Source organism: Sphaeramia orbicularis, chromosome 19 (assembly GCF_902148855.1).
Source record: "Sphaeramia orbicularis chromosome 19, fSphaOr1.1, whole genome shotgun sequence".
NCBI lineage: Eukaryota > Metazoa > Chordata > Actinopteri > Kurtiformes > Apogonidae > Sphaeramia > Sphaeramia orbicularis.
The window spans coordinates 37,810,634-37,824,123 of record NC_043975.1 but is presented as its reverse complement, the minus strand read 5'-3'; the positions used below and the strand labels follow the sequence as shown (position 1 = coordinate 37,824,123).

General features: G+C 38.3%; 2 protein-coding genes across 2 annotated transcripts in view; one reads left to right on the top strand and one right to left on the bottom strand.

Moving 5' to 3' along the window:
- grid2ipb (glutamate receptor, ionotropic, delta 2 (Grid2) interacting protein, b) overlaps positions 1 to 2,595 on the bottom strand; it is a 50,928-nt gene extending 48,333 nt beyond the window's left edge. The window contains 4 exon segments of the mRNA XM_030122678.1: positions 488 to 642; positions 958 to 1,287; positions 1,820 to 2,073; positions 2,227 to 2,595. Coding sequence (XP_029978538.1) covers positions 488 to 642; positions 958 to 1,287; positions 1,820 to 2,073; positions 2,227 to 2,386 — 899 coding nt within the window. The 5' untranslated portion in view covers positions 2,387 to 2,595.
- Positions 2,596 to 7,871: 5,276 nt separating this feature from the next.
- On the top strand, positions 7,872 to 11,701 carry zdhhc4 (zDHHC palmitoyltransferase 4). The gene is made up of 7 exons (XM_030122535.1): positions 7,872 to 8,001; positions 8,299 to 8,428; positions 8,549 to 8,622; positions 9,218 to 9,396; positions 9,734 to 9,859; positions 10,993 to 11,237; positions 11,331 to 11,701. Exons 2-7 carry the CDS (start codon positions 8,306 to 8,308, stop codon positions 11,628 to 11,630), a joined length of 1,047 nt encoding a protein of 348 aa, XP_029978395.1. The 5' UTR covers positions 7,872 to 8,001; positions 8,299 to 8,305; the 3' UTR covers positions 11,631 to 11,701.
- Positions 11,702 to 13,490: the final 1,789 nt, after the last annotated feature.

Below are 13,490 nucleotides of genomic sequence, written 5' to 3'. Positions count from 1 at the left end.
CATGCCTCATTATTCTCCATCCTTCTCCATGGCCACTACATTTATGGTCACTAACATTTCCAAACAAATGGGCAATTTGCCATGATGATTATCTACCAGCTATGGTTTATAGTGTTTATAGTGCACAAAAAACAATATCTGTATGTCAGCTCAACTAAAATATCATTATTGTGGCAACCCTACTTGTGACACTGAGCTTTAGGACGCTTATAATATGGTGGATCAACAAAGCCAGGCACATACAAGAGGCCACATAATATATTTTTGAGTGTTGTTTTTGTTTACAACTGTAACAATCAACTAGTCATTAAAGCACTATTAAACAACCAATGATTTTTTTTTTTTCTCATATACTGTATCCCAAACACAAAAATTAGACCAGAACCAAGAAACCCGCTTTCTACTGAAACTGAACTTTCTACTCATGGTTTACTCTAACTACGCCAACCAGTCACATGTAATGGGATCTGAAACCTCTGGCTCTTACCTGATACTGGAGATGAGCTGACGGTGCTCGTCCGTGGTCAATATTTCTGGCAGGACAGCAGCCAACCAATCAACTCTCTTCTCGGCTGCATACTGCTTGAGCACAGCAAAGAGTCTCTCTTTCACTTCTGGCTCGTCACTTAAAATCTGGTCAACCTGATGGAGATTGAACAATGAGGATGTTAAGCTTAAGCCCTTATGTTCTTCAGACACTATTAAGGATTTAGAAGACTATATCTGTGTAAAACTGTTTGTATGGGCACTGAAATTATAGGTCCAGTGAGTAAAATTTCCTTTATCAAATATTCTTAATTGTGGCTTACAGGTAAAATAAACACAAACTTTAGTAAAGTCATGTTTTGCAGCCACTACAAGGGAGGGGCAACCTATGACTTCACCGCTAGGTATTGCTAAATAATACACATTAACATTCAGACACAGCCATGACTTGACTACAGTATTCCAACTCACCTTCCTGTTGAATTCCAAAGCCTTGTGTTTACGGTCCAGTCTTGCCCCCTCTCCCCCCATCTGACTATCTTCAATGCTGATGCTTCGTTTCTGTCTTGGTCCAAGACACAACACCCCCAGACGGAGTGTCCTCCCTTGGGAGGCCTTGATCAAAGCCGCGGCCGTCTCATGCTGCCTAACGGGGATGCCATTGACCTCCATGACGTAATCGCCAGCCCTAAGACCTGCACGGCCGGCCGGAGAGCAGGGCGAGCAGTCTTCCACCAGCAGGGGGCAATCTCCCACAATGGTGAACCCAAAACGACCATCTGCACCTGGTATGATGTCCATCTTTAATGAAGGAAAAAAATTATTTAATTATTAAAAGCTGTTGATGTAATTTACTATCATTGGATACAATAAATTTACACGATAGCTTGACTCCTTAATATATCCTGAAAAATACCTGGTTATTCAGTATTACATAATTAACTGTCAAAATAAGTGTAATTCTTTTTGGTCATAACTGTTAGTGGTTGAGAAAAAAGATTGTAGAAGTTTGTTGCTTGCGATCTACATTGTTATGATTGTGTGGTTGTGCTTTAAAATCAAGTCTAAAGAAACTTCAACAAAAGTTTGACAGAAAATCAGTGGTGAGCACTGATGTAAGGTTTACACTATGTGGCTTAAATCTATGTTTCTAAGACTTAGTTTTATTACCTAGTTTCAAACAAGTTATAGTAATATAAAAAAAAGTGCTTGAATGTTTCAGTCTGACTCACGATAGGGTAATCTGTAACCTATTACACCAAAAAAGTAACCGATGATATGACATAAATTCACAAGCTTTGGCCTATATATGGACAATAATGAGCTTTATTACCTGCTGTATACGAGATACCACTCCGATACTGGGAGGGATGTTCTTTTGAGTGTGAGCGATGGCAATGACAGCTTGTGGAGCCATTGTCGACACATTGTGGCCTTCGATCTCCAGGACTTGGTCTCCAGCCTGCAACCCTGCCAGGTGGGCGCTGCTACCTTCCTCCACAGACAGGATGTAGCTGGGTCCATTCCCACCCAGCTGGAAGCCGAAATCCTCAGGCCAGCCCTGATTGGACGTTGGCATGCTGAGGACTTAAAGAGTGAGAAAGGGAGAAAAAAAAAGATGTAAGCTATGAGGATGACGAGGACAGAGACCTGATGAGACTGACATCCGTGCTGCAATGCAGTAATGTGTACCGCTATGTAGAAAACTCAACAACAACACATTTAAAGACAAAAACCTACCTCCCTTAACAACGACATTCACGTCCATTTGCATAATAAAAATCTGATGTTCAATTAATTGTTTCCAGGTTTTAAAAGAGATGTGTCTGCTTGTATGCCCTGCTGCTATCTCTGTATCTCCTCTGGTACTGCCAAGTGTGGCTCGGTAACCCTGAACCATGACATACTCAGCGGTCCCTGACCTGGTTCACAAACTCCAAAGCAGCCAATCAAAGCATAGCAGAGAATGTGAACTTAATTAGCCTGAAAGACAAAAGCTCCTCTTGCAGATTTTTTTTTCCTTTTGCGGATATAAGACATCCCTGTTGAATGACTTATTAATTATGCAATAAAGAGGCAGAGCACAGTCATGATTGCCCAGATGAAGCAGGGAAGGAATACAGAGCAGCATGGAGGCTTCAGTCAATTGAAGCCAGAATTTACTCTTATATAATAATTTATTCAATTAAGAATGAATTAACCCAGATTTCACATAAATCCTTAGCATGACAAATACAGAATTACAGAAATCAACATGTATAATCTACTATTAGCCCTACAGCTCAGCTGGAAGCAAATGATATGCTCCATAGCCTCCATGGCCACAGCACAGCAGGACTGGACAAAGCTGATAAAAGACTTACAGAAATCTTTAGATGGATACCGAGAGCCTCGTTTGCTCTGCCGAAAAGAGTATCTGCCCTTTTTGTTTTGCAAAAACTTCTTCATCTTGAATGTCAAATAGCAGGTGGCCTGTTAGCAGGCTAATATCCAATCTCTCCTCTCAAATACAACAAAAACTGTCCCCTGACCACCCCCAACAACCCACAGTCAAACAGAGCGGGTGGCAACCTCAAAACATTGCCCCATTCTTCCACTGTCAACCCGCAGCAGTGTCCTCGTGAGCAAGGAGTGAGTGTGTATCAAAAGCGAGTGCAGTCTCTGTGAGTGTGTCAAGGAGTTAGTCCTGCGTCTCACTCCTGATTCATCCTTGGGCCAGCCTGCTTGCACAGTGTTAATCAGAAAACTGGGACGCATGCACCCGCGCACCTCGGTTCCTTAATAATTCTCTCTCCAAAAAGGGTATTGTGAGGCCTCATTTTTCTATAAATACATCGATGTGTCTTTTTTCTCCTCCTCCTCCTCTCTTGGCTAGGTGGCTCTCCAAGGGACTGCTCCTGGCCCAGAATTGCTCTGCCTCAATGCAAGGAAGCCTGATGGGTACTAAATGGAGCGAGCAGTCTGTTTGTCTGGAATTCTGTGTGTCCATGTGTGAGTATGCTCATATGTTCAGTCCATTGAGGAGGAGCAGGGGCAATTTAAGACTCTAGCCTGAAGGATTAGTAGGATTATGGGCTGAATCTTCAGCACTCTTCCACCCCCTGTTATTAATACACAAGGAACACATGCTCCCCTCCACACACTGACTATAGTTTATAGGTAAACATTTTACACCAGAGACGAATGAGCTCTTCATTTTCAGGGCTGATAATGATGTTTATTATTACTGATCAATGTGACACATAAGTGATAGTTGGAACCTGTCTACATTTTTAGCAAAAATAAAAATCCTTGAGTTCTTCAGTTTTCCCAATGAACTCAAGAGATAATAAGAAAATAAGCACTTGCAAATAAATCTTTTCTCATTTCAATGAATTCTCCTACATACACATTAATATTCCACTATAATCCTAAATACGACATGCATGTAAAGTGCATATTCTGAATTGAGCCTTTTTTCTGAATAATGTGGTTTATGCTGATATTATTTTGGTCTTATGATTCTTTAGACATATGTATATGCATATGTGTCTCATTTGCATCTACTTTTGAATGATCTGAAAAAGGGCATCAACACATTTTTGTGTATAAGTAAATATCAAAAGCCTTTCAAGAAGATTAGTGGAATATTAATTTTCATTACCTACATGAGCCTCAACAGTGTATTAGGAAATTTTTCAGAGTGAAATCAAAAACTGGAATATTTCATGCATGTAAATGTCAATGTTGGTGAGTTGTTACTTGAGTTGTGTGACCAATCTGATAGTGAAAACCTGCATTAGTACTGATTATGGGTAAAATGTGAGCTTTGATCATAACTTGTGGTTTATCATTATGTATATAAACTATATGGACAAAATGATTTGACGTTTATGTTATTTTATAAATGTCAATATTTCCTTAAAGTTTAATGGGAGATTCTGAAGAAAGTAGATGGTTAGTTGTGGTAGAAAATTATTATTTAAAGTCAGAGCATGAAAAATATTTTAGAAATTTAGAAGGAGAACATTTGAAATCATAGTCATGGATTAAAAAAAATCAATGCTGAGAGAAATTAAGTAAAAACCATCTCTGAGGCATTTTGTAAGTAAAGGTAACAGTTTAAACCAAACTAACCAATGCAATGTAATGATATTTATCACAATATAAAACTATATTATGACATTTGTCGTTATTGTTTTGTAGCCAAGACCCATTAGAAAAGAAACACCTGAATTCCACGTGTCCCAATACTTTTGTCCACATAGCATATGTTACCACAAAGTACATCAAAAACTATAACAGAGCCCAGACATTTTTCATTTATAATAATATGTAATGGCTGTTAAGTTTGGATCATTATAGGCATCTAAAATAAAGGAAGAGAAAAGTGTGCAATATTTCTGACAGCAAAAGAATGTGCTATAACCAGACATGATTTTATTTGACATCTGAATAACCCACTATTTAATTATAAACATTACTTCTAGTAACAAAATTGATAATCAATCAATAGTAACAGCAGCCTTTGTTTTGCATATTCCAGCTTACCTAATGTGAGAATTTGCAACTATTTTACAGTTTGAATTAAATGGTTAATATTTTTGTTTTTTCCACAATCACACAATGACTGCATAAATAGGCCTTACAAAACCCTAATAAGCCTACAACCTGAATAGTATAGGCACAATGTTCTTTAATGTCCATTTTGCACTCTTCTGATATGTGTTTTTTACTTCTTTAAAGTCCCTGTAGACCTGCTGAACACCCATGCACATGGCCTTACTTGCTGACCAGATCTCTACTCGGGAATGTTTGTCTGTATTGAGTTTGATTGACGTCCCCGTGACTCTCAGAGTTTGGTTACTTCACACACGGCTTCACCGAACTGCAACCAGAGCTAAGGTTTAATTAGCCAGGTTAAATGAAAAGCCACAGGGAGGAAGTTAAGAGCCACGAGAAATGTGCAACATCACATGCAAAAGACACATTTACAATTAATGTTGCACACTGAGAGCGAACGTTAAAGAGATAATTTTTGTTTGGAGTCAAAATAATGATGTATGTGACCACAAAATGCTGAGTGGATAAAGGCTGTTACAGAAACATGCATTTATCACTTCACACTGACATGTCACAGGACACGTTTAAAGATGTAAATAGTAAAATTAATGATCTTAACAAGCAGGTATCTGTCTCTAGATTAAATTAAGAATTCAACCCTGTATGAAACGTAGAGGTGGTCCAAGTGTGAACTGTCATTAGAGGTAAAGCTCACAGTGAGGAACAGGCAGTCTGTTACCGACTAAATAATTGAACATGAGAGGCTTTGACTCCAAACAGACGCCGCTTCCTTCCAATCAAACTCTCCCTTTACACTATGGCCAAGACGGTTACTCGTGTGTGACCAGAAGAGGGACAGAAAAGTGACATTTCACAGGCAATTAGCCAGCCATACATAACCTCTGCTTTTTCACCCAGTCAGCAAAATCCTTGAAATTCTCTTATGATGAAATCTTAAGCACATGCAAGTATCCTACCATGGCAAAAAGCCTTAGCTTTTTCACTTGACTTTAGTAAAATGTTATAAACTGGCTTTTACACAAATCTGATCCAGACACATGTAGCCATGAAACATACTAATAAAACAGGAGTCTTAACAAACTATCTTTGCAAGAAACACTGGCTGTTTATCTCTGACATCAGCCTCAAACTATATATACAGGTTAAAGGATCAATAACATCATCAAAAGAACAGCAAAAGAAAAATAGAAGTACACATCTTTTACCTTTGTAAACAGCATCCAGAGATGTGCATGCAGAACCCCTGAGTACTGTTCCCCTCTGCAGCACTGTGAGCTGTAATATGAGTGTTGGGCCATTGAGTCCGCAACCGGATCTAACAGGTGTCTTGTGATGCTTTGTTGCGTTGTGTGTGGCAGGAAGAGAGAAAAAACACGTTCAAAATGAAAATTTAGTCATTTTTGTCTGAAACAGTTCAGTCATGGTCAGTTGTTGGGTTGGGGGGCTTCGGTGTTCGTGGCCCAAAATGGCATCAAGATAACCAATGTTTTACGTTAACAATTATGTCAGTTCATGTCATTTCTTCCAGGTAATTAAGGGCTGACTTTGGGTTGAAAACAGATAGTTATTTGTAGTTTAAACTTTTCGTTCAGGGTTAAACACACAAGACACTTTAAATCATTTCAGAAATATAGACAGAGTTGGGTATTATGGCCAAAAAAATTCAATCTCAATATTTTTCAATGTTATGGATAATTTATGATTTTAATCAATTGTTTTCCAGCTACATCAACTGAAAAAATACTCATTCTTTCTTATATGAGATATGTGAATGGAGAAACACTGTCACAATTAATATAGGCTATTACATACTCTTCATCTTGGAAAACATTTAAGACTGCTCTGCTCAAGGCATTGGAGAAAATTTAGGGTGCTCTGTACTTTCCAAAAAATATATTAAATATACTGAAATGAAAGGAATGGCCTCAGATGACATGAAAAGCTGTTATCCACATTTCAGTTAGTTTGCACACATCTGCTATGCGAGGATCGTCCAATGAAAATGCACTCTAAACCACAGGTGTCAAGCATATGGGCCAAAACCGGCTCTCCAAAGGGTCCACACCAACCTGTGGGATGAAGTGTGATATGCAAAAACTGCACTGAGATATTAACAGTCAAGAATCATTAGTGTCAAAATCCTCAGTGCCAAAATCATTTTGGTTCAGGTTCCACACACAGGCCAATTCAAACTCAAGTGGGTCAGACCAGTAAAATACTATCATAATAATCTGGAAATAATGACAACTCCAAATTTGTCTGTTTTAGTGTACACAATTCAAATTACATGAAAATGTTTACATTTAACAACTACCCTTTTACAAAAAATGTGAATAACCTGAATAAATATGAACAACATGAAATGTCTTAAGAAACATAAGTGTAATTTTCTGTAATATTCTGACTGTTACTAAGTATTTTATGACTTTATAGATCCACTGTGATCTGTAAGTTGTAATGCACAAGTATAAATAAGCTGATAAGCTGTTTTTATTTTTTTATTTTTTTAAAAGAAATTTCAGGCTGTTGATTTTATTAATGTGTTATTAATGTTAGCTTGTAGATGTAAACATTTTCATAATGTCATTTTTAAAACTTTTAATTTAATTTTGTAACCTTTTTCACCCTAGAACATATAGAGAAAAGTTTGGAGGTCCCATTATTCATAAATTATAATTGTATTATTTTACTGGTCGGGCTCACTTGAGATCATACTGGGCTGTCAGTGGCCCCTGAACTAAAATGAGTTTGACTCCCCTGCTCTAAACCCTCAGCATCCTCTCACACCCCATCAGCTGTTAGCTGCAGGCTAGCTTCTGTTATGCTAAGGAAGTAGCATTGTTTGGGACATGAGAATGAACCAAAAGTGAAGTTGACAGACAGGGCAAACAAACGTAATGTTAACGTAAAATAAAACTCTGATAGGCGGCTATGTGTGGCGTCCACTAACCGGTAAGGACGAAAGTGAGTGAAAGTGCCTTTAGAGAGCAGCTAAAATAAGCGGGAATATTGATAATGCTCGTTTGCTAGCCTTGGATGACTGGCTTAGCTAACATGCTAACCTAAACGGGCTCATTTAGTTTACAAGACACACTATGCACATTTAAGGTTAAAAGTCAATACTGTTTTTAGGCGGAATGAGTCTAAAATAAATGTCAACAAAGCGGTGGGTTGTTGTTGAGTTGCTACCTGCCCGTTGTGAGTTTGTTTGGACCTGACACACCTGTTGTTGGCTGTGAATCGACCAAGGGGACACATGGATTTCCTCACTCTGTTTGTTATCTACGTCGCGGTGGTACTGACATGCATAGCCCTCGTCTGCAAATACTCAGGCCAGCAACAAACTCCCTTTCATACAATCTTCAATGCTGTAGCGAAGGTAAGAAAAAGAGGTATTTACGTGTATTTTGACAGACGGTCACTACGTGTCGCTGTTAGACCACAATACTGACTCACAACATCCACTGCAGTTAAGTAATGTGGGCAATTTTCTTCACAGGTTTTTGCACCTATTACACCAAAATGGTTGCAGAAGTTTTCACAGTGGGCCTTGCACAGACTGTTTCATCAAAGGTTTGTAGTTAATGCCTACATATAAGTCCTACCTTGAAAATGTTGTCTTGGAAAGGCCACATATTTGCAATGGAAGGAGTTTTATTATGTCATATATCCTTAGCTGGTAAAGAAGAATTCAGATCATCCTATGTGGGGAAAATATCCAGTACAGGATTTTTTGCAAAGCTTCTAGTTATAATAGAAATAACTAGATTAATAGACCACAAATGTCAAAATTAGTGGTGATAAGTTTCAGAATTAAAGATTTCACAGTTTGGTAAGAATTAATTTGCATTTACATGAATACATTGCAAGTGATCCTCAGGGTTTCTCGGATGTTCAGTGTGAATTTCAACCCAATCCAGGGAAAAAATAAGCAATTAATGAGGATTAGAAAACAAACTAATGATAGCATGTAGCTTAGGGCCACACTTCACAAATTTATAAGATGAAAGTTATTTGGAATAGAGTTTTGGGAATGCAAAGGTCCCATTAATAAAAGTTTTCTCAGGAAATTCCATGACATGAGTTGATAGAGCCTAGATGAGTTTGTATGGAATGACCCAATTTTCTATATTTGGCCTTTAGCAAGTTTGTGTCCCTCTGACTGTAGAAGCAACATGTTCATCTATGTGCATCTCCTGCTGGAGGGAGCTGTGTATGCAGAATTTACCTACGAGGTGTTCGGGTACTGCAGAGACATGGACACCACTCTAACCAGCCTGTCTGTGCCTTACATCCTTTTGGCCTTCAAGTCCTCCTTCTTCTACCTCTGCATCAAGAGAGATCCAGGTTACATTTGCTTTACCTGTAGTGCATTAAAACATTGGGGACATGGAAGAGTAGAAAAGAAGACTTGTTCATTACCTAACACAGTTCCACTATTGAGAGAGACCTTAGTAACAAACATTTATCATAATTTTTCTTCAAGTTTATTTCCATTTCACCTGAAAACTCCTCTTAGGTTTATTCATCACTCCTAAATCCCTTAAGTGTTGTTCAAATTAAATTAGGAACTTAGCTCTTCTCTTGTTACCTCAATGTCTCGACCATTATTGTGTTCTAGACTTTGTGTTAATACAGTTGAGAACCTTTTTTAAAACCCTCTTCTCTTAATTTATTTCCACAGGTACAGTGACAAAGAAAAAAGTTGCTGGTCAGCTACAAATCTACCCATACGACAAGAGGCTGTTTCACCCTGGAGTTGCCTGTCCAACGTGCCAGCTTGTAAAGCCAGCTCGCTCTAAACACTGTAGTGAGTATTTTAGATATATGATGACACAGCGTCAATGTGTCATCAGTGAAACAAGCCCACACTTCTTCCCGCAATATTTATAAAAAAAAAATCACCTCCATCTTTTACTGCAGCCATTCCCTAATTTCAGCCTTCCACAGCCCAGTTTGTGATCTCAAAACCTTCCGTCACCCACCCAAACCTTAAATAACAACTCTGATCAACAGACAAGACTGAGAAGTGTTTCATAAATAGAGCAATTCTGTGTAAAAGTAGATTTCTAGGCCATCCATGTGGCCATTTGGAAATCAATTTCAAAAAGCAAAATCAAATCAAGTTCAAATAGCACTTTTTTTATTTTCAGACTGTATCCTTGCAATATTGTATAATAAAACACTTAAATCTAAAGTTTTCAGATTGATTCTGTATTAACAGCTCACTTTCTGCCACCTGTTAGCCACCACTCAGTTTTAACTCTTTATTTACTTGTAGCAATATTAGCCATCATTTAAGGTTCACTACTGAAGATGAAGGAAAGTATTGCTTTATAAATTAAGAATCCCATGAAAGTTAAATCCTTTGGCTTTGTTTTATTACCTCTCATTGTGAATAAATATTAAATGATTTAGTTAGCACACTCTCCTCGCAGCAAGAATGCCCTGGGGTCATTTCTGATCGGTGTCAAGCCTTTCTGTGCAGAGTTAGCGTGTTCTCCCTGTGCCTGCATGGGTTCTCTCCAAGTACTCTGGTTTCCTCCCTCCGACCAAAGGCATGCACCTTCATAGGTGAATTGGTCAATCTACATCACGCATAGGTGTGAAAGTGATAGTGAATGGATGTTTGTCTGTATAAGTCAGCCCTGTGATGAACTGTCTTCATGTCTGCAGTGTACCCAAGGCTGCCCACAATCCTCCTGAGGCTTAAGCAGTTGCAGAAAACATTTTTTTTTAATGTCTTTTTGTAATGCACTTCTACTACCGTCATAGCCAGACTTTGGGAGTTAGTTCTCTATTGGGTGTCCAAAAACATCTTACCACCTGCAGAGTAATTTACAATTTCATTTTGACACAATTGTTTCTGCATCTGTATTCATTTTTGAGCTCAAATGAAAACAAACCTCCTACTCGTTGCTATAAATACATTCTCCATTTCAGGGGTCTGCAACAGGTGTGTTCAACGGTTCGACCACCACTGTGTCTGGGTCAACAACTGCATCGGTTCTCAGAACACACGCTACTTCTTGCTTTACCTCTTCAGTCTGTGCGCTATGGCAGGTGACATTGCCCTGCTTACAGCAGACATGCTGCTTCATGCTGTACTGCGATCTGGTCTTCTGAGATCCAGTTACATAGATGAGCATGGTCTGCAGCAGCAAGCAGGGCCTCTGTTTGTTGTACAGGTGAGAATCAGCACCACAGATGTATGTACCTATTGTATTAAATTTGTAGCTTGTAATTTCAAAATATTAACCAGAATGTCTTTGTCTTTACAGCATCTTTTTCTAAGTTTCCCCCGAATCATCTTCATGCTGGGCTTTCTGGTCTTTGTCTTCTTCCTGCTGGCAGGTTATGCCTTATTCCATACCTACCTGGCTCTGGTAAACCAGACGTCCAATGAGTGGTACAAAAGTCGAGGCTATGTTTGTCAGCACTGTCACCCAAGTACAACAGCTGACCATTTCTGCAGCCCAGCACCAGACCAGTCCAAAAGACACTACTATAGCAGAGGACTGCTGCGAAATCTGGGGGAAATTTTCTTCCCTCCACAACCTGTTCAGAAAAAAGACAACTGAAAAAAAAAAAAAAAAAACCTGCCTTATGTGTACACTACCACTGGGAAAATAAAGTTTACATCAGTGATTTCCTCAGGGATTCTGCTGTCTTATCTCCTAGGAAATGTGATGAATTGAAAGGCTTTGCCAACATGAACTGCAAACAAAAGGTAATCCTTGTTTCATTAAATCAGTGTTCCTTAATTTGATGTTCTTGCTGCCACCTTAGGACATTCAGCCAAGATTTTTAACTGCTAAATAGAGCAGTATATGAACATGTCTTTGACAGGCTGCTTTTAAATATGGTGTTGAATTAGTGATAAATTAATGACTCCTTTTTCTTAGAATTTGATCATTGTTTCGGGGACTTAATGACAGTAGAAGATGAAGTGTTGCCCATTTGTTAAAATACATTAAAGGGGCTATATGTAGTATTTGTACTTTGAAACTAAAAAATGATCTAAAATCCTTAGTGTTTAGAATAAAGAGCTCGGAAACTCTGCCAAAGATCCCAAAGTATTGGACTAAAGAGATAACAACTGATTGTATCAATCAAATTTTATTTATATAGCCCCAAATCATAACAAAAGTCATCTCATGACACTTTACATATAGAGGTGGTTGAAAACCAGACTCAAGCCAATTTACAGAATCCTCCAGGAGCAAACACTTGTGACTAGTGACAATGGCGAGGAAAAACTTCCTTTTAACAGGCAGAAACATTGAGCAGACCCTTACTCCTGGAGGATGGTCGTCTGCCTCGACCAGTTGGGGTTAGAGAGAGAAGGGGGAAGTAGGGGGAGACACATGGATGCACAGCAAACTGAACTTGAACTGTTAAAAAGTAGAACAGCTGGTGCTAGTATAATTACCAATAGCTAGAACAAATGTTCATAACTGTTAATACTACTACTACAAGTACAAATATTAACAGTGGATATACTGCTTCTGTAACTGTTAGTACAAATAGTGGAAACCTCTACCATATATCTAACTATATAATAAACACAATCACAACAATACGGATAAGTGATTGATGATGATGAATGATGATTATATTTACACTCATGGGCCAATAGATTTATTGGCTAGAGGATGTAGTGAGTCAGTCGGCTGGTCTCCTACAGTGAGGAAAACTACCCCTACAGGGCCTTTGATAGGATGGGGACCACCAAGAAACAACTTTTAGAGTCAAATAAAGTGATAAAAGCTAGAAGCACTGTGGTTGTTTTCATAACTGGACATGGCTTTAAATAAAAAGAATGGAGTTTGAAATCACAGCATTTCTTCTACATGGTTGAGTTTGATTATGAGGGTTATGAAGGTATAAAGTTATTATGTGACATTATCTTTGCTACCTTCACTGTTTGGTGATCCATGGTTCACACTAAACTAACAATTCTGACCTTGTTTGGACAATTCCAGACAGATCTTTAGTGCAGCTATTGACAACACAAACTATATAAAATGGATGTGATTTGTGGGCACAACTAACAGAGCTTTAATGCAAACTATCCGCTGATGAAGCACATAAAGATTATAAGACACTGTTATTTTTTGTTGTTGAAATAACCGGGAATTTGAAGGAAAAAAACTTGATGATTCTATAATACAGACGTGTGTAAACAATGAGCTTAATGTTTTATTTCAGTGAGTGATAAAGTCAGTGGATACATGGCATAGATTTGTTGGTGATGTGTTCCGGTATGTGGCTTTAGGCCACTCTTGAGAGTAACGCCAAATATAACTCCTTTAAAGATTTATCAGATTTCACTTTTAAAAATATGTAAATCACTCCCCCTGCAGGCCTAATTACGCCAACGTGCAAAAAATTCAGAAAATACAAACATATTAGATTTTATATGTGTATACATAAACAAA

Bases quoted from the DNA above. Each gene is read 5' to 3' on its own strand.
- zdhhc4 (XM_030122535.1), top strand. From the start codon at position 8,306: ATGGATTTCCTCACTCTGTTTGTTATCTACGTCGCGGTGGTACTGACA. The intron at 8,623-9,217 runs GTTTGTAGTTAA...CTCTGACTGTAG, and splicing joins CACAGACTGTTTCATCAAAG to AAGCAACATGTTCATCTATG. The intron at 9,860-10,992 runs GTGAGTATTTTA...TCTCCATTTCAG, and splicing joins AGCTCGCTCTAAACACTGTA to GGGTCTGCAACAGGTGTGTT.